The sequence below is a fragment of the Pteropus alecto genome, unplaced genomic scaffold (assembly GCF_000325575.1).
Source record: "Pteropus alecto unplaced genomic scaffold, ASM32557v1 scaffold3, whole genome shotgun sequence".
Classification (NCBI taxonomy): domain Eukaryota; kingdom Metazoa; phylum Chordata; class Mammalia; order Chiroptera; family Pteropodidae; genus Pteropus; species Pteropus alecto.
The window spans coordinates 37,468,849-37,490,955 of record NW_006442484.1 but is presented as its reverse complement, the minus strand read 5'-3'; the positions used below and the strand labels follow the sequence as shown (position 1 = coordinate 37,490,955).

At 35.5% G+C, this 22,107-nt stretch overlaps 1 protein-coding gene across 1 annotated transcript in view; it reads left to right on the top strand.

The window, feature by feature from the left end:
- The first annotated feature begins 17,046 nt into the window (after positions 1-17,046).
- Positions 17,047-22,107, top strand: part of COBLL1 (cordon-bleu WH2 repeat protein like 1) — a 137,130-nt gene continuing 132,069 nt past the window's right edge. Inside the window, exon 1 of the mRNA XM_025039536.1 lies at positions 17,047-17,912. Within this exon, the coding sequence (XP_024895304.1) occupies positions 17,845-17,912 (68 nt within the window). The 5' untranslated portion in view covers positions 17,047-17,844. The remainder of the gene's footprint in view (positions 17,913-22,107) is intronic.

Genomic DNA, 22,107 nt, shown 5'->3' with positions numbered 1-22,107 from the left:
TTTTTATCAGATCGACACAATGTAAATGTTAAAAGAGAAAATATGATATGGCATATTGACATGATAATTTGCTATAACTGGGATTGGCAAACTTCTCTAAAGGGCCAGGCAGTATATAGGCTTTAGGAGTCAAACAGCTTCTGTAGTAGCAACTGCTTGATTCTGTTGTCCCATAAACACAGCCATAGACAATATGCAAATAAATGAGTATAGCTGTGTTCCAAAAAAACTTTCCTTATGGACACTAAAATTTTAATTCCATATAATTTTCACATATCAAGCAATATTATTTTCCTTTTGCTATTTTCAGGTATTAAAAATATGTAAAAATCTTTCTTAGCTTGCAGTTTATTGAGCTCTCCACCATACTATATATATTAGGCTAACGCTAAGAGTGTTTTTCAAGCTTGCATCTTAGAGTTGTAAGAACGGAGGATGCTCTCATGGAACACTGCATCCATAAGCTCAATCTCTTTTTAGGGTAGATAAGAACAAACAATAGGAAGTCTGTCATCTTCGTTTCCCGTGTTCTTTTCTTTCAGGAAAAAGTCAGTAAATGTTAGTAATGGCCATTATTATATTTGTTTGTCACTCATTTCTAAATGTCGTTAGTATTTTACCATGCACAAGTCATTATGATAGATATTTTGAGTGCCTGACAACAAGGGTTTATGTATCAAAAAGGAATAAGGGAAGTACAAATGCAGACAGTACAAAATGTAATAAACTAAGAGACTATGCAGCTAACAGGAAGGCAAGAGCTTGTCTATTTGGGGATAGGGAGTAGATTTTAAGAAAGGCTTCCTGATGGAGGTACAATTTGACCTGGGCTTATAGGAAGGGTTCAATATCTCTACTGAATATCAAAAAAGAACATTCTAGTTATAATTTAGCTAATGAAGTTGCATAAAAAGCCCCATGCACATGTCCAAATCCCCCCTTAACAAATGATACCTATCCATTAATAATCTGTGAACTCAAATAAAAGGAAGCACAAAAAGAAGTACTTTAGGCCCCCTAAAAGTTCTAAAAAGTCTCTGTATATTCACAAAAATTACCAGTATTTACAAATTATTAAACCCAGAAAAATTCATCCACCTCTCCATTCAACTCAATTCAGTGTCTAAACCAATGAATTTTCATTTTGTGTCTATCTGCATACTACTTCCACAGTTTTCAATTTGTGCTATGAATTTAGTTATGTAAACAGTATTAGCTGTATGAGTTTGTACCAAACATTAACAATAAACTAGGTGTTGTGTAAATAGATAAGGTTTTTCATTTGTATATTCTGTATTTGACCTTGCTTTATGCATTAGATATATTCCATTAAATGCTCACAAAAAAACAAACATATGGGTATGAGATCACATTTTTTTCATTGATTTAGCAACATTTTAGAGATACTTAAACACCGAAAAAAAAGTTTATCTCAAATACTGTTACATTTAATCCTAGTATTTCTTTTGAAAGTCCCTCGTTACACGCATATTATATACATTCTCAAGATTGCTTCCATTTCCACTGACGTTTGTCTCTAAATTAGAGAAGGTAGCTAACTTTTGAAAAATCTAAGTCAAATCAGTCACCCTAAATTACGTAACAGTCAGTAGCAATGTTAATTTCCTGTAAGCACTACCTTAACTGCATTCAACAAATTTTCGTATGATGCATTTTCATTAACATAAAGATTGAATATTTTCTTATTTCCTCTGTGATTTCACTTTTTATCGTGAACTTTTTAGAAGTGTGTTAATTTCCAGATACTTAAGATTTTCTCTAAACATCTCAATACTAATTTTTAATTTGAGTCCATTGCAGTTAGAAAATATACTTTGTATAATTGCAAATTTTTTAATATATCAAGGTTTATTTTATAGCTCAGCTTATGGTCTATACTGGTGAACATCGTGAACATTTGAAAATGTGGATTCTGCAGTTTAGGGGTATATTGGGCTATAAATGTAAATTAGGTGTTCATGGTTTATAGTGTTATACAGATCGTCTATTTCTTTACTATCTTTTTTGTCTAGATAATTAGAACTAAATATAATACATTGTCCTTCTTTTGCCCGAGTCAAGTTCTTATAAGTACCATGTTAAAAAAAAAAGAAAAGAAAAGAAAAAAGAAAAGGAAAAAGAAATACAAGAAATTAGTAACTAGCTTTAAAAGAAATTTAGAATAAAAAAGAAATTTGTCTAGATAATTAGAACTAAATATAATACATTGTCCTTCTTTTGCCCGAGTCAAGTTCTTATAAGTACCATGTTAAAAAAAAAAGAAAAGAAAAGAAAAAAGAAAAGGAAAAAGAAATACAAGAAATTAGTAACTAGCTTTAAAAGAAATTTAGAATAAAATGGAAAAAGAAATGATTCATACATTTGTTGAAAAATGGCATTTTGGTTTTGTGGTTTGGTTTTTTGGTAAGAAGCAGGCAGCTGCTAGGGTGTTTCTTAACAAAAAAATCTTCAGCAACTAAAGACATCAAAGAGAGCCACCCTTGCACCAGCCAAACTCCTCTCAGTTTATAGCCAGCCAGACCTTGTCTAGTTAAAAGAGGACAATTTTTAAAAATAGGATGAAGATGGAAACAGCTGTACAGAAACAGAAGAGCGGGTACCAATTTCCTTTTTTTTTTCCTCTCTCCAGACTGAAGCAAGCAGTGGTTGTTTGTTCCTGTCTCTGCCTTGTCAAGAATAAGCACATTGATGTCTCTGTGCTTAACGGAAGGAAGGATGGCTGAATCATTCTAATCTTCATGAGGTACTGTCTCCGAATGACATGGCAGGGGGGTGATGAAGTAATCTTGTTGTTCCTTGTATCACTTTCAAATGATTCAGTCTTTTTAAAGGAAATGTTCAGTTTTTCAGATTTCTATCTCCACAACATGGCCTCTGGGCATATAGGGCTTGTGTGGACTCATGGAAGAAAGGGATAATGGTGCCAGAGATGCACATAGTGTTGTCCTCTGGATCCTGCTGGGTAAGGCCAGTGCCTGTACTTGTTACCACTTTGATATAACAGAATGCTTATTTCATTTGAGGCATCGTTATACACTAGTGTTCTGTGTCCTGACTCCAGGCCAGGCTATATTAGTTCCCTGGCTCTCTCAACATCTTCTAAGAGCTTTTGGCTAAGGAAGATGACATGAAGGCAAAAGCCCTGTGCTGAGCTTACTTATCTCACCAATCTCTTTCACTAAGGTCATGCAATTGCACTTCATTGGTATGTCGCCAAGCTGGCTCCTTCTAGAGGCCTGAGAATACAGGCCACATGCTTTAGTGTTATCAGACTATCTTATACTTATCTGAATCTTCTAATACATTTCTCTTTCTGGAATTTTCACCTTTGAAGAGGGGAGATGAGGACTCACAAATCTGACCATCTCCCTCTGCTTCTGTCAGTTATCATACTCCCCTAGCCTGTAACAGCTAAGTTTTCTACTTCCTCTTCCTCTCTGGCAAGCACTTCAGTTTAGTCACAGCCTCTTTCTTCAAGAAGTCTGTTAGCTTAGTCTTAATGGCAAGTGTTGTGTTTCTATACTCAGTGGAAGAAACCCTATGATCTGGGCATATCAGGCATGTGCTCAAAACACAAGCTGCTCCCTCACCAGGATCTGGAATGACTAAATATGAAGATACATTGGTGCATTGTGCCAAATATAATAAATACTTCTATTATAGATGTTTAAAAGTTTTCAGCATCTGGGAATATAGTTGCTTTTCAAAGCAGGGTGAAAATATTTGTGGAGGAGACCATGCAATTAATTCTTTCTTTTCTTTTTAAAACAGGACTAAGGTTATAGATTGTGAGAATGGGAACTATTTAGTAAATATGTATCAATATGCCACAAATAATTAATTATATATAACAGAAAATCATACTCATTCACATTTAATCATTCATCTAATGCTTATTGAACACCTATGAATTGCAAGAAAGTTTACATTTCTTTAGTTTTTATGAATTGAATCAAATCTCTGCCAACCTTCCCAGCCCACCTGGAAGGAAACCCATCACCAGCCAACTGTTGGGTTACTCTTGTGCCATCTCCCACTAGTTAGAGCAGAGCACATGAACTTAAGCAACCCAAGAAATTAAGGAAAGTTGTCTTTGACTTGCTTTGGTCAATGGTGTTTCTGTAACTTCTTTCTGCTCAGGCTCCTTCTGCTGTAGAGGACAGTGGTTCCCCCGTGTGAGTCAGGGGACAAACCCACAGGTTTTTTTTCAGGCAGTCTGAAGCGCTAGAGATAGAAGAGTATAAAAAGCAATTAGATCTGCCACCATTATGGAGCTTTCATGTGAGCCAGGAAGGTGTACATTGAACAAACACAGAAGTATAAAATATAATACCCTTGGAACTTCATCATGCTACTATGGGAACCATGTAGAGATGATTTCCAAGACAACATTATTATATTGCCTTATAGGAGACACAGGGGTCCTTTTAGTGAAGTTAAATTGCTGTTAAAAAATATTTGATCTTCTGCCTTATTGGAAAAAAAGATTCTAAAATGTGTTTTCTGACCAATGAAATGATTATAAAGTTATATCTTGCCCACAGGTGAAGTTGTTGGCAACATGTTTTCCTAATTTTTAAATTAATTTTGGTGAGGCATACCCTACTACTGCAATAATAAATGCTTGCTGAATATTTGCTTTAATTATTTGTTCATTGCCATCATATGTAAGGCATTGCGAAACAAATACTAATAGATTTAAGGACTGAAAGCTTGAAGTATTTCTGATATTTGGGAAGAGTCAACAAAAGTTGATAAGTGATTAGGAGGAATGAAGACATTGATTTCAAAAGCTACATGTCTATGTTATTCAAAAGATAATCACTTATTGGTAATAGGAAAAGTATGAAAACAGGGAATTCAAATTTTGACTTGTGAACTTTCATAATTTAAAAATCTAATATATAAATAATTTAAATTATCATAGATAGAGATGTAAAATTGGGAGAACTATTAGTGAGGCTTTGGGAGTTATTAAAAACAGATGCTAGGTGAAGCCATGTAAGTGGGTGAGTTTACTCAAAAAATGTACAAAAAACTGAAAAATATGGGTCCAGTATTAAGATTGAGCCCATAGATGGGAAAAATAAGTTAGCAAGATGATTTCATTCATTTAGAAGTAATTATTTAACCGCCTGCCAAATAAGGGTGGAAGTGCTAAAAATAAAATAGGGTAAATTATTAATAAATCAATGTCTTTTTTCTTAAAAGAGCTCATCAGCAAAAAGAACATATATGTATTTTCTCCTTCTCTCTTACAAAATGTATTTCTAGACTTTTCATGATCTTACTGAGGTAGGTGTCGAGGAAATGCTGTTATTTTTTTCTAGAAAGTTATGCCCATCAGAGATTTAAATGGATTTGTTCAAGAAAGAGGAGATCATGGATACTGGCACACTAAATTGAAATGGGTGAGTATCCCAAGCCTACTGGGATCTAAACTAAGAGAGGGGCTGGGATTTCGACATTTTTTCAAGGGGTAGGAGCCTGGGAGTCACTCACGAATATGATGAAGTAATATGAAAAGGCTTCTCAGAGGAAGACTTTGGGAGCTGATAGTGCATCAGACTGGCTTACACTGAGGAACCACTGTCCTCTGTAACAGAAGGAGCCTGAGCAGAATGAAGATATAAAACACCACTGACCAAGTCAGCCAAGGATGGGCACTTCCCTAATTTTCTTGGGTTGCTTAAATCCATGTGTTATGCTCCAACTAATGGGAGATGGCATGAGGGTAACCCAAGATTTGGCCGGTGATGGGTTTCCCTCCAGGCTGGCTGAGGAAGGTTGGCAGAGATTCAATTCAGTTCGTGAAAAAATTTTAATGTAAATTTTTCTTAAATTCCTATCAGCTATGTAAAGTGAATTAAGATATAATCTTTGTTTTCAGACAAGTATGGTGTATAGGCAAGTATGATGTGATAAATGCTATGCACAGGGTACAAAAGGAGAAGAATGTCATTGTTTAAGAAAAATACAATGAAAAACGTCAAATACCAAAAATGATGACTGTTAATATTTTGATATATTCGAGTTTTAAAGAGGAGTCTGCTTTTATTTCTGGCCTACTCACCCTATAGTCTTCTTGCTCACAATAATAATGGGAGCCAAGGAGACAAAATTTTATTGCAACTGTACTTGCTCTTTGTAATTTGGAAATCTGTGGTAACTCAGAGCACAGACAGAAAGAGAACTCACTTGTTCTGAATTGTGCCATGTTATTTAAGGGCAAAAAAAGTTCACTTCTTTAAATAAGATTCTGAAGTTCTACCAGCATGCTCTTTGTATCTCGTACACTAGAGAACCAATCTCTAAAGTAAGGGACAAAAATAAAAAGAAAAGACTGGAAAGAAAACTCATGAAAGACCCTATGTAATGCCATATCAAAATATATATATATATATATGCAAATTGTATCCTTGCATTGAAAAATTTCATAAGTTTCATAGAGTACATATTGACTTCTTTATAGTCTAACAGGGATTAAATTGCAGGCCCCTATAGCTGAAGGAGATTGGAATGAAGCTGATAGAGGGAGACTTGAGAGGAAAGTATGAGAAAGAGTGAATTTTTAGGACTACAGAATTGATTTATCTCTTTTGTGTCCTAGAATATGAATACTTCTACCTTATCAAGGATCAGGTCTGGGATTATAGAGAAAGGGCAAAGACTTCAGGGAATATTTAGGAGAGAGTAATTAACTCCTACTGCTATCAGGTTTATTTAATACCCATTTTTATATAAATGTGCAAGGATTAACATTTAAAAAATCCTGACATACATGATGAGCTTCAAGCCATCTGATCTGAAAGATAATTTTCCAATGCCACTGGCTGTTTTCATTTCATTGATTTGTTTACTATTTCATCTTTATACATAACAGCATAATTACAGTCAATAGTCCTAAGAGATAGCAGTTATCTAAACTGTAAGTCTCCTCCTCATGCTGTTCTTGTTGTAAGATAGAATAAAAAATTGAGCTTAAGTCAGGGTAAAGGATCTAAAAAGTTGAGGGTATGCTTATATGACATATATATTCTATATGTAAATATACATGATTTAAGCTAGGCACCTGGTTTTGGCTGAGTAGAATCTTCAGTTTTATTCCTGCAAGAAGTAAGTTAATAACTAAACAACATGGATAATTGTTATGGGGTAGTCTTTGGCTGTACTAGAGTCATTTATGGAGTAAGCATTTTCATAACCAGTAGACAAACAAAAGACTGGTTGTCTTGGTTACACATGATACATATCAGAACTGGCCTGTTTTCCCTGTGTGGCTTTTCACATTCTGAATCATGATTTTTGATAATTATTTTAAATACCAGTAATCATAAATGGCAGGTACAAATCATTAGTGGTGTGACTGTGATTCATTTTCACATGTACCTTGCATCAGCAAGAATCTTTAAAGAAACTTTAGAGTCAGAAACATCTCCCTGAATTTATCACTAACTTGACTTATTTTGAACTTTATGATAAATCTTGAGAGTTAGACAGGTCTTTTATTTATTTAATGTACAACAGTGAATATAAAATATTTGCACAACTTTGATCTCTCAAGTAGATAAATACCTCATGTGCTGCAGCATTACACAAAGAAAAATTACAATCTCAAGGAAAACTGTCTCATATGTACACAAAATGGTTGTACAAGTAGAGTCATTTATGCATTTTTTGTTAAATGAATGTTGCTTTTTTAAAATGAAAAGAATGATTAACATTATACATTTTCTTATTGAGAAAAATAATAATTAGGAAGAAATCTTTAAGTATAGCTACAAAATAAAGTAACACAATTTCCTATAATTGTATAAATTCCAGTATTGAGAGTAGTGGGTACAATTTAGACTTCTTGGTAATAGAAGTCCAGCAAATCTTCATTTTACAGGGTAGTTGAAAAGAACTAGGCCTCTCTCCAATAAAGAGCAATAATTTTGGTAATGTATCAATGCAAATTGAGACCTTTCTGAAAAAAAAATTTTTTTGAATAACTTTTGAACTTACCCTACAGTAAAAGTATGAGGTATGTCCAGTAAAAAATGGACATCTATAGAACTCACTTGAGGCACTAAGTTCAGAATTATACAATGAAAATTCAAGTATATATTTAATTTAATAGGAAATTGGAAAAGAATAAATCTCATTTGTTTCCACCGTATCTGACCAAAAGCTTCCTTTAATATCTTATTAAAGGCAATCGTGGCTATTTGATAAAAATACATTTGAATGAGTATAGGACAGAAATTAAAAGACTAGTGAAGGACGGGTCCTTTGTTTGTCTGTCATGGGCCATCGCCCTCTTTTCTTTGATGTGAAATGCTATGCTATGAGTCAATATTACTATTTATATAGAAAATCAATAGCATCATCTAATAAGAGCCTGTCATAGTGCTGTGCTACCCACCTTACATTTGTGAAATAGCTACCATTGGCTCATTTTTATTACAATATTCTGAAGTGCTTTTTATAACAGCGATTATGAGTTTTCTCATCAGTGAAATAAAGGTATTATTTTATACTATTAACCATAGGTTTTTTTGTTTGTTTGTTTGTTTTGTTTTGTTTTTTTTTGTTTTTGTTTTTTTACTATTAAACAATGTCTACAAAGTGCTTTATGCAGGGCCTGGAACTTAGTAAGTCTTAACTGTATGGTAGTTGGTCGCTACTGTGAAAATGAATAAAGGAAACCTCATTCAAAATGGAGTCACGAAGCCCTAACGGGGGAGCTTTTGCACACTACCTCTTACCACACCTTGCAGACTCCAACAGGAAGGAGCTTACTTTACTACTCTAGCGGGAAAAAGGGAGATTTTCTCCTTGCTTGGCAACAGACCCATCCAATGATAAGCCATGACTCAGTTAATGAGAAGCCACTACATTTCGAAATTCCATTTTCCTCTAATGGAAGTTTTGTTTCTAACAGCTTCATCCAACTTCCCTCTTTTATGAATAAAAAGTTGCTCTTTTCCTTTGTTCTCTCGGCCTGCCTATGGTTTTGCTATAGCTTGCTTGTCTGGAATTACATTTTCTGCTGTTCCTGAATAAACTCATTTTGCTGGTAAACAACTGGCCATTTCATTTTTTAAAGATGACTATTAATTTCTTGGCTTCTTTGCAGAAGACAGATGACTTGAAATTGTTTGAGTACATCCAAAAGACTGCTTAAAAAGTGACTGCAAAGAAGCCAATTTGGAAGAGTTAAATAATCTTTTTAGAGTCTTGTCCTCCCCAGTGCTGGCTGACACTATCTATTACAATTCATTATGAATTTGCATTGTTCATGATTGCATCAGAGCTGTCTGTTTCTACACGTAGCTCTTTCAAGTGCCCAGAGTTTCTCTGGGAGCGGAGTTCTCTGAGTGCAGCCAAAATCTTCCAGCACAGGGCTGACCAAAGAGGACAGGTCTGAGTTCTTTAATAAAGTCACAAAATTAGTTAAACTTAAATGGAAATATCTTAAACAAAATTCTCCATTTTTTTCCCCCAGGTTTTCAAGTATAATAAGGCAGTGATATTCAAGAAATAAGACTTTTGTGAAAATGGGTTTGCTTTTTTCCCTAAGACTTTTCCCCCAAGGAATCATAAATGTATAATTTGGGTCAGAAACTAATATATGCAGGCTACTGCCTGTCTTAGTCTCAAGTTTATTTCAATTTCAAAAGAGGAAATCTTTGCAGAGTTTGCATGACTAGTTTTTAAAATCCTACGGTAGAGCAAATGTAAGTTTGTGCCTTTTGAGGGTCAGTGGTGATCTAGAGGTGGGAGGTAAAATGGTGGATGTTCAAACTGGAAGAGACATTGAGATTGAGGAAAGACCCAGAGAGTGTGAAAGTCAAAAACATTACAGAGCACATCAATTTCTATTTTCAGGCACTGTAAATAGAGTGCTTTTTTCATTTTAACAAAGGCATACATAGCAATGAAAATTCATTAGAAATGACATAATTCTGAACTTTGTCTCAAATTACACATGTAAAAAGGACAGCATTATTTTACTCTCCCAAAAAGCCTACTTTGGGAAGCCTAGCAATTTCCCTTTGCCCTCTCTTGTGTATATGTAAAATTCTCAAATTCTGAATATTCTAGTACACATTTTTTATTGCTTATCAAATGCATTTAGCCTTTTATATGATACATACATCTCACTCTTGAATTCAAAGTTCTCCCTCAGTTTTGACAACATTTCATTCTTCAGTTTTCTAACAAGTGCCCAGTCTCTTTAGACTGAGTCCATGTTGTCACTAAGATTGAGAACTCATTTCTTATTTTCATTCACGTTAGGCTAAGCTTTCCACAGCCAGGCACGCTTTGCATTTGTACTTCATCTAACCAAATTTACATATATTGAGGCCTGTCTCCTTAAAGCCTTCCACAGATTTCTTCTAACTCAGAACTTTTGGAACACTTGCTCTCTGAGCCACCTGTTACACTTAAGGATATCTTTGTGTGTTGCTGTGGTTTCATGTCGCACATAAACCCAGGAAAAGAAGCAAGCTGCTAGAAGGCAGGAACCTTGTTTTATCATTTTATTTATTTTTTTCACTTTGTCTATTCAATAAACATATAATGGACAGGATGCATACTAAATTCTTTGCTAAGCACTGGAAACGTTGATATCCTTAAGAAGTTCTCTCTACAGTCAGGAATCTCATAATCATTTGAAATGTCCCCCAATTTCTGTATCAATAGCGATAAATAAGGGGCAATAAAATATTGTATATATTTTTTTCATTATGGCTTAACTCTGAGGGTCTCATGTTTTGAGGTGTACTTTACATTTAGGCTGAAGGGGCAGGGTGGGAGAGGATGGGAAGACTAGGAATCGATATTTTTAACATGAACACCAAGTGATTCTGCTGCTCATCCAGTTATGAAATCTTCTGCCATTGATAAAGACCAAATTCTAGAAATGTCACAGAATTTTAAAATTCCATAACTGTGGCCTTATCCATATACTTCTTTTAACTTCTGCTTTAAGCAAGATTTTATTAACATAATTATTGGCCTATCATAAGTTAAATATTTTGATTTATATTTAAATATTTGCTCTGCTCGTCTGTTTAGGCATGGTATCTTTCTTACCTCTCTGAGAGTCAAAATGGGAATTGTAATAGTCATCCTTCAGGATTTTTGTCAACATCATATTTGAATCTTGACATATTTATTGGTGTAAATCATTATAGCAGGCATTTATCAAGTACCAAATAGTGTATTTTGTTTAGGTCTGAATATTAATTTTTGTTAACATAATTCTATTAAATACCTAATAGTAAATGTAAATAATAACTATAAATAAATAGTAAATGTATAACACTAGATAGTAAATATGTAATATGATTATAATATTAAAATGTATAAGTAAAACTATATGTATAAATACATTGAGATGTTAAATCAAACAAAATATATAACACCAATAACATAAAAATAGTTACCAGACTCTGTAAATAGTCCCATTTACCATCTAGCTGTTATTTTAAGAGCTTCTTAATCTATCTATATTTAGTAACCCCTTGACCCCAAAGTACTAGGTATTTAATATCATCTTCTATGAGCTTTTACACAATAAAGCTTTAGTTAACTTGAGTTAAAATAATTATAAAAAAATATTGTTCACCTAAATATGCCATTTACTTATGAAGACAATATGACAAAAGCAAACAGCGTTTTGATGCATTATTTAAAAAAAATGATTTATCCATTCATCTTTTCTTAAAAGATTTCAAAATATATGTAGCTGATTAGAAATTTATTTTAAGAATTAACAGACTTTATCTGGATATTATACTTTTCTTATAAAATAGTATTTTAATTAATGCCATCCTGGCATAATTGATTATTTTTATGAGAGAAATTTGATATTTTAATCCATTTTTACTCTATTTTAGTAAGTGATTATTATGATAAGATTAATCCAATATTAAAATAACTGAAAATAATGTTAGAATCCTTAAGTAATTTAAAAGTAGTTCCTGTCATTATGGTAAGCTAATGTCTGCGTTCTTTATTAAAAATGTGGAGACTTCAGCACTACTTTTCCATTCATTTGTGTGTCCTTAGGGGTAATCCTATAAAAAATTTGAGCTACATTTTATTCATTTTTAAAATAAGAATAATTATGCCTTCTCTTTGCCTTATGTGTCACAAGAATTAATTACATATTTAAAATATATAGAGCTCTTTACCACCTTACAAGTAACAAATATCAAACATATTACTACTATAACATTAGGAAGAGATTTTCTCTTTCTTTATGGCTTGCTGGAAGGCATCATGTATTATAGTTTGCATTCCTTAATAAAGTCCCTTTTACAGAATTTTAAGATCTTTTATTTTCTAATTTCATATTTCTAAGGAATACTTTTATAAAAGAAAGTTACAATTTGGAGTTAGCTACAACTATTACTCTTGCCAAATAACCCAGCTCTCAAAAACGAAGATTCTTAGATTTGAAGGGTATCTAAAACATTGGTCCAATTTCCCACTCAAACAGCTATCATCTCTATAACTTGCCTGATAAATTGACTTCTAATCTCAATTTGACCTTTCCCAGGGACCACTTCACAGAGCAATGCCTTGCATTTTAAAAATTTGGAAATAAATATGCAGTAGATATCAACGAAGCCAAAATTTGGATTATTAAAAGGGTCTTGTAAAATTGACATACCTCTGACAAGATTTACAAGAATAAAAGAGAGAAGACATAAATAAATGTATTTGGAATGAAAAATGCCATGTTAATTTTAGCTTTCTTAGAGACTAAAAAATAGGTCATTATTATCAACTTTATGTCAATAATTTTGAAAGCTTCTATAAAATGATTAAATTAGAAATTTATATATAAAAAAGATAAATTTACTCAAGGAGAAATGGAGAAGCCTAAGAGCTTTGATGACCTCAACAGTTAAGGCCAACTCAGGAGCCCCTGCATCAGTTTTCAGGAAACCCCATAAGTGACAGCCCTATCTCCCTCTGCAACTGAGACTGGTTATTATACTAACACTTCAGTGCTAAAGTCTTGGATTTGTTTAAGTTCCACACAAAAATGAATAAAGACAGCTGTGGTAATAAAAATATAAAATAAGTGACAACAATCTAAAACATCAAGTTTAGATCAGAATAGAGCTATAAGATGATTCTAAAGGATTCTAATTCTCATTTTTTTCTTAGCTAAGATTTTACTACACTTAAAAATGACTAATTATTGACTAAAACTATTCAGAAAACATGGCTTGATGAATTGCTGCTATTCAGTTCTGGCTAACAGTGATGACCAGTTGAGCTACCCATGTTTTAGCAAAACAAAAAAAGAAATTGATTTTTAAATATGAGCATTTTTCAAATTCTGAGAGATAGAAGTAATTCAGTGCTCAGTAACTACAGTCAATAGATTCAAAGATTTCCATTTTACATGATAGAATGTTTTCAAGTTTTTATGAAATAATGATTATGAAATATGGCTATTTTGCTTTTCTAAAACATGCTACTATAGAACTTAATTTCTTGTAGGCATTATCTTTAAACTCCTTAAATGTTCAGATTATATTCCTGTATCGGCATATAGTAAGCTGCATGTCTTTTGAAAAGAATTATGATACGTTTATGGGTAGAGTTTTCATATAAAACATAGGATGCCCAGTTAAATTTGAATTTCAGATAGACAACAACAATTATTTAGTATAATTAAATACTGCATAGCACTTGTGCCGAAAATCATTCATTATTTAACTGAATTTAAAATTTAACTGGACATTCTGTGTTTTTATTTACTAAATCTGACAATCCTATTTATACTTCTCAGTTTTTCCAATAAACGTAGTGGATGGTTTGAGCAGACAATCTCTAAAGTCTTTCTCAGAGTTAACATTGTATGATATGTATCTGTTACATTTAAACTTTTTTTATAGAATACAATTATTTGTTATATTTATTCATAATTTGAAACTTGCAACATAGAATATCATGCTAATTTATCACCATCTTACTGATGAAGAATCTAAAAATTACAAGATTATTTCCAAATATTTCTTCAAACGTGGGAGTATGATTTTCCACAAATAAAACTATGAAAATTGTAAAATGGTTAGCTTCACTGAATTGAATTTACTTTAAAATTTAAAGACATTTTAATGCTGAAATAACTAGGCAATTTATTGTGTTTTTGTTGCTAGACGTCTATAGCCAATTTCAATTGAAACACAGAACTCCCAAGTGGAAGAACTGTATTCTCAAACTACCATTAGCATGTTCCACTTCTTACATTCTGCAACTTCCTCCAACATTGTTTCAAAAAAAAAAAAAAGGTGAGATCTTTCAGAAAGAACTGGAAGAAAACTCTTGGGTGTTGAAATAGTGTCAGCAATAGTAATAGCTCAGCTTTTTCTATAGAATTGACAGACTGCAAAATTTATAACCTGCATAAGAATTATGCCTGGAGCTATGAGGCAATACTTAATCCAGATTAAAATATATGAAAAGAAAAGTAGCCTTATATTTACCAGATATAAAACTATGTTTTAATAATCTTCCAAATAAAAGATTGTCATAAATAGTTCCTATGCAGTCAAGGAATTCAGAGGTTAAAATTGTTATGTTTATGTAGTAGTGCCCCCTTATCCATGGGGATACTTTCGAAGACCCCCAGTGAATGTCTGAAACTGCAGATAGAACTGAATTCTTTCTATACTATGTTTTTTTTTCCTATACGTACATATCTTTTCACTTAAAGGAATCACTTTACAACTTCTCTTTGGCATATCTGAATTGTCAGCATCATTACTCTTGTGCTTTGGGGCCATTATTAAGCAAAATATGGGTTATTTGAACACAAGCACTGCCGTATGGTGACAATCTGATAACCCTAGATGGCAATTATGTGATTAACAGGCAGGAGCATGTATAGCATGGATATGCTGGACAAAGAGGTAATTCATGTTAGGGGCGGGAAGGAGTGGGACTTGTGAGATTTTATCACATTACTCATAATGGTGCTTAATTAAAAACTTATGAATTATTTCTAGAATTTTCCATTTAATATCTTCTGACTGCTGTGGACCATAGGTAAAGGCAGAAAGCAAAACCATGGATAAGGCCGGGACTACTGTACCTAACGTAAGCTAAGTAATAGTGGGTAACAAGCCACTTCAATATTTCAGTGTCTTAACCCAACACAAGTTTATTTCTTGCTTGTGTAGATTCTGTTGTAGGTCCTGGGGCTCTCCAGGGCAGCTGTGCTGAGCTTTACAGGACCCTTCAGTCCTATGCTACCTTCATCTTAATACACAATTCCATAATTGCAGCAATGAGGGAAGAGAGCATGGAGTCAAGTACTGGCCTTTAAGTGATTTCACCAGAAAATGAAACATTTCACATCTGCTCACATTTACCTATCCAAACAAGTTACATTGCTATACCTAATTTCAGTGGAGTGGAAAATGTAATCTTTCTCTATGCTTAAGACCAGAAGGAAGACAGGAAAAATTGGTGAGCACTGAAAGTGCCTTTCAGTAGTATGAAATGTTATGAAAATGTATTAGGTTTCAGATTAGACTAATGGAGCCAATAATATTAGACGCGTGTCATACATTAAGGTTGAAACTAATTAAAGTTTAATCTTGGATCTGTGATTGAAATTACAGACATTAAGTAGTTTCACTGTTACTCAATGTTTGTATTATTGTCTGCAAGCAGCTAGTCATTTAGAAGCATAATTGAGTCATGAAATTGTTTAACCCAAGTTGTTTAAAGACTAAAAGCCAGGTATATTTAAATAGATTTGATTAATATTAGGTAAAATATTAAAACACAACTTTCTTCATATGGTTCCCATATTGTAATCTAAATAAGCCACTTTTTTCATATATAAAAATACACTAAAAGGAATATATTATGAACAGAAAAGAATAAATACTAATGACTACCCATTATAGACAGATGGTATATTGCTAGGTATTAGTATAATACTCATTTTCAGCATATTTTTGGTTGCTATAATAATGAATAAATAACTAAAGAAGCATTTGGTCAAACATTGGTCCAAATATCAATTTAATTGTTACCACCTACCAAATGTTATCCTATCATTGGAGTGAAGTGGTTAACAGATTCGTTATTTTCTACTAATACCACAGTGGAGGTCACTTTTAGGATGCTCTTTCATCTAACCTCTCCATAATAGTTCGTTGAAATATTTTTAAAAAATTTAAACTGCAGTTTTAATTTCTTAATTTCACGTTATTATTCTGAAAGCAAGATTTTAGACTCATCAAAATTGACTTGTCTCTTACAACAATTGGCATTTATGATAATATAAAGATATACAAATATACCTGTTTGCCAGGTGTAAAGAATCATCTGAAGAGTATGCATGTAAGTGGGAACCAAAACTTACAAAAAGGCACGAAGAAATAATCACATAGTCTATGTGATTATTTCTAATTTCCAAGAGGTGAATAAAATCTATCATTTGTTTCTTAATTTATAGATTGTCCTCGGACATAATATTGTCCAGTCCTCATGTCACCGCTGCTACAGGCGAAAAGGAATAAACAAACAAATAAATAAATAAGCCTCTAAAGACTGGGCAAGTTTAAATTTGCCACCGATTAGAAAGATCAATGTCACAGGTACGCTTTTAACAGAATAGCAATCTTAGAGGTCAGGTTGAAAATCGAAAAAACAAAACAAAACAAAAAACCACCCTGGTCGTGAAAGGTGCAGGCCCCTTTCTTCGAGTTTCTCTCCGCGTTTCCACGGCCGCCGGGATCCTCCCTCGGGTCCTTCCAGGGCAGGTACCCACTGTCCCCTCCTCCTCACCTGTCCCACTAGGGCGCGCCGGACTTCCCGAATCGACGCCCTAGCGGTGTGAATGGGAACACTCCGCCTGGGAGTTTCCTTTCCGCTCGGCTTCCCCAGCTGGACCCCAAAAACCCGAAGCCCTGGGGGAAGGAAATTCCAACTCGGTAGTAGTCCATCCCCGCCCCATTTCTCTCTCTGGCTCGCTGCCTCTCTCGCTCGGATGCCGCCAAGCCTCCTCGCCACTTTTAGGTGGCTGGCCAGAGGAGGTGGCAGCGAGCTCCCTGGCTCTGGGAAGGGAAATGGGGCAGGGTGAGTGAGCCGGTTTGGGGAGAGGCTCCGCAGAGCCCAGCGAGCTCCGGGCACCCGCCCGCGGGGCAGGGGGAGGCGCCGCCTCGGCCCGGCCTGGCCCGCGCTGGTCTGAGCCCCGCTTTCTCCTCCCTTCAAGTCCTGGCTCGAGAGCCGAACTGCTAGAGCGGGGTCGGGGGAGGGCAGAGTGGGGAAGGAAGGCGCGGGAAAGAACAGGCGAGCCACTGTCTCTTTCTGAAAAGAAAGTAGGAGCCTTGGGTGGAGAAAAAGAAACGAGCTCTCCCAACTTTCCTTAGCGAAAAGTTTTCCCAGGGCGTTCTGTTTGTACGCCCGGGGGTGCGCTGCGGGCGTGGCGGCCGTGCCTGTGTGCCTTGCCCCTTGCCCCGCTCCTCCTCCTTCCAACCTGGGCAGCTCCTCTGCCTCCCCGAGAGGCGCCTAATGGCTACCTAGTCCACCCCACAGGGCGGGGGCTGCAGCACCGCCTCCTGCCGCCGCAGCTCCCGGCGCCCGCGGGCTGGGAGCCCGGGCCCGCAGGTGGAAGCGCACTTGGGAGGCGGGCCGGCCCGGGTTTGGGTGGCTCGGGCGGTCTCTTGACGCACGGCCAGCCCTGCTCTGGCCTCGGGAAGGCGCGTGTCCCGCCCTGACCGTCTGGCCTCTCCCACTTCAGCAGTGACGCGCCGCCTGGGAGCGGGAGCCCGCGCAGCGGTCAGCAGGGCGATGGACGGCCGAGCCCCGAACGCGCAAGACGCCCCGGCGGCGCCCACGCCGCCCACCGGCCCCGCCGGGTAAGCCCCGAGTGCGGTGCCGCCGCTCAGGGAGGGCGAGGCCGGCGAGGCCGGCGAGGCCTCGACGTTTACCTGGCTGGCGACTCGCTGCCCTGCCAGCGGCCTGACTCTCCGGCCAAACGACACGCGGCCGAGGAGGCTGCTTCCACCGCCTCCTCGGAGACCGCACAGGGTGGGGGATCCCGGTAGTTTTTCATTACTTTCCTGCTGGGCTGCTCTAAGTCGCTAAAGAGCGGCTGAATGCCAGGGATTGGGCGAAGAGTCCGGGAGCAAAAATTGTAACAAAGGGCTCCTTGTTGGGGCTCTGGGGGAGCGGCGGGAGATACCTGTAAGTGAGCTTCTAGGAAGGGGTAAAAAGTTTCGTAGGTCGAGAGCTGAGGCCCAGGCACGTGAGCAATGTCAAGGTGACTAAGGAAGGGGCTTTCTGCGAGCGGATGGAGGGCAGTGGGAGAGTGTGCCAGCTGTCAGCCGCATGACAGTTCCGGGACCCGACGGGGTGCGCGCCTCTGATTGGGGGTGTGTGTGCTTGTGACCAATTGTTGGTGCCAGAGCCTAGCGCGAAGTCAGACTGCAAACAACCATACTTTTCTTTGTAACCTCACGTGTTTGAGCAGAGATTGGAGGGGAAGGGGCTGTCACATGGTGAGTTAATATTAAATGAAGCATGTCTTCCTGCCAGATATGCTAATATCACTTTGCTAAGCTTTTGGGTAAACAGTAGTGAGAACAGGTAGTTCTGCAAGAGATGGAGAGAACGTGGAAATAACCTTGGTCTTGGTAAACAGTGAAAGCTTAACACGGGTGCTAATTGAACTTTTCAAGTAGGAAACCCCTTTGATGTAGTATAACTTTTTCCTTGTGTTTCCCCACTTCAATTCCTTTCCTGAAAATCTGAACGCAGAAGTGCCCTGAAGAGAATAGAAACATTCTAGAAAAGAAACGTTAAGGAAAAATCGACTTTGTTACTAATGAATGAGAGTTGTACAGTTTTCCTGATTTAAGAGTAGAGAAGTCATTTTTCCCTGGAACATGACAGGCGTTTCCTTAGAAGCAAGTCACAGCATGTTTATTCATCAGAGTCCATGCGAACATTGGCAGTTGTCTAGAGGAAACATGGAAATGTCTCAAAGCAACATGACTAATTTAAAAGATATTTAATATAATGCTTAGGTAGAGGAAACTTTGTAGTGTATGAATTAATTCTTTCACTTGTGCAAATAGTTATCTTCTCTCTGCAAGTAGCTCTATTATTGTTGACTTATATTCCTATTCATTCCCCAGTTTTTTCATTGTTTAGAAATTATCATATATTCTTCCATACACTTTTGAATTAGGACGTATGAGTAAAATATATTGGTAGAAAGATATTAGTTATAAAAGCGTGAGCCTCTAAATGGAGCTTGAGTTTTGTAAATTGAAGATGAGACAGCTTTCGAGACTACTGAAATGTTATTCAGGAGCCATATAATAAGATAGAATAAAATTGGTGCATTCGAAAATGGATTAGGTTAAAGTACTTAAAAAAAACAGAATATGCACATACACAAAAAACACGGGCATTTAGAAATCAAGTAATACTTTTGAGTAAATAGGTGAGATCAGATGGCTCTGAGATGAAGAAATGGTGCTTTCTTGTGATAAGCATGACTATCGTTAAGATAATTCAAATTTTACTTTTGAGAATTTAAAGGTTAAAATAGTAAGTTCTTTAAAAGAATGTACAAAACTGCTTTATCTAATTTCTCAAATATAAAGAAAATACTTTTTAAAGGTATTTTGCCCTCCCCTCTCCAAATTTAAGGAGGGTCATCTGGAAAAATTCTTCAACATCTTATCTAAAAAATGTCATTTTACCTGACATTATTCTACTCAGATAAGTTATCACTATCTGAAAAGTATAAACAAAAAATTCTCTGCTTATCTGTCTTCTTTCACTTGCATATCTTGTCCCTTAGTGTATCCCAAGTGCCTATTACATAATATTTGTTGGATATTCAGTATTGCTTTTTTTTGCTCTCAAAAATCCAAAACACTAAAAAGGTTTTAATTGTGAAAAAAAATTATCCCAGATATGGGTATCTGGGAAGCAGTAGGAAGCAATCTCAGTCAATATGTTATAATAAATTGTTAGGTTTGGGAAGTAAATTCCTTAGTATAAAACTACTTAAATCATGACTCATTATGCTAATAACCTATGAGGCCTAGTTTACACCTTATCTTTGTATATTACTGTTCTAAAGAATCCCTCTGTAATTTTCCAAGTCTTACATTATTGTAACAGGTCATTTTAAAGAAATTTAGCGCAACTCCATATTTTACAAATGACAATCTGAAGGCCAGAGATGCTGACTTTGCTGAAGTCCCATAGCAAATTAGTGGCAAAACCTGAAGGAGAACCTAGGACTAGTTACCGAATTCATTGCATTAATTGCTTTTAATCTTTTTCTAACCAAAATATGATACATTTAAATTTCAGAGAGTCATCTTGGGTACCTTGTCTTTACAGCTACTAGTGCTTGTGTTTTTTACTTGCCCATACAGATAATCAGATAATGCTTAAAAAAAAAACAAAAACAAAAACAAAACTCTGAAATTTAAATGTCAACAGTGTAGTTGACCTTGCTTCAAGGAAATTTAAATGTTTTAATTCTGAAACAAATTTTCCGGATAGTCAGGATAAAAACGCCTACTACCTTATAATTTTGCAGCTTTGGAGCTATGGTGTTATTTGAAGATGTAGTAAACATTAATGAATAATTTAGCAGCTGCTTTCTTAAACTTTCATTTGGATGCTTTATTGGTTCTAAAGTTCACTGATTGTACAAACCAAGTTCTTGGTAGCCAACATTTATTGACTACTGAGAAGTTAAATGCTTGAGTTTCAACACAAGAATTACCTGGGAATCTTTAATACTAATTAATACCCATGCTCTGGCAACCCTACCTATTCTGATTTTACCTGACCTGGGACAAGGGCATGGAGAGTTAAAATGCTGCTCAGGTGATTCTAATGGGCAACCATATCTGAGAACCTTTGATTACATAGATATCAACAGGCAGCATGGAGATGAAACTGTAAATAGAATGAAAGGAGGCTGCTATTAAACATTTTAAGGGAACTCAAGATCTGAACTTTCAGCTTTACTCTGACTTTTTAAAGATCCATTTAGCTGCTTTACAGTGATGTTATTTAAAAAATTCCTACTTCTTTTTGAGGAAGTATATTAACTGTTACAGTTGTGGAAACTGAGGCTCAAAGATCTTAATTAACAACTCAAGGCTACACAACTCTAAGGGATGAAAGAGCAATAGAAACAAAGACTGATCCCCAACTGCCCTTTATCACTAGGCCTGTTGTCATTCAGTATGTTTGCCACCATGGATTACACTGAATGGCTAAAGAATATTTTTATTTAAAGTGGCTTTGTAAATGCCTCGTCTTGATTTTTTAAAAAAATGATGTTTGTATTATATATATATATATATTTTAAAAAACTACAGATTCTAATGCATATGAAGAAATCCATGCCTAGCATTTAGAAGGAACTTACATATTTGGTTTATTTCTTCAAAATCATATTTAACATTTTCATGTGTTGGGGATAATTTAACTTAATTCATCATAAATGCATAGCTTTTTGTCATATGATAATCTATATTCATTTTTCCTATTAGGCAGCTATTAAAGTTATAGTGTAATTTCAAAATTAGGATTTTTGATTATCAAAGAAAAATGAAATTGTTACGATGATGCTAGACTTCTTGTTCACATTCTAGTTTTCTTTGAATGTGTTAGAGTGATTGAATAACATATGACCTTTATTGTTGAAATATCAATATTTATATAATAGGCCTTACATAAAGATTTATTTATATAATAATCAATGCCAAGATTCATGTTATTGAGACAACTGCTTTCATTTAATTAGTCAAAATTTGTGAGCCTTTACTTTATGTAAAACATGTTTTTCTAGGCACTGGGATTGGTTTTTGATCTTAAGAGCTTTACTAAAGAACTTTTCTGTAACTATGCAGGAAAAAAAAAACTAAGGAATATGATGTTAGTGTAGAAATGATATTTGATGCTGACTTTAAAACATTATGTTTATGCTTAGAACTTAAAATGTAATAGTTGAACTTTCTGGTAAGCAAACTATGGCCTAGCAAACCACATCCAGAAGGTAGATGGGCCTTC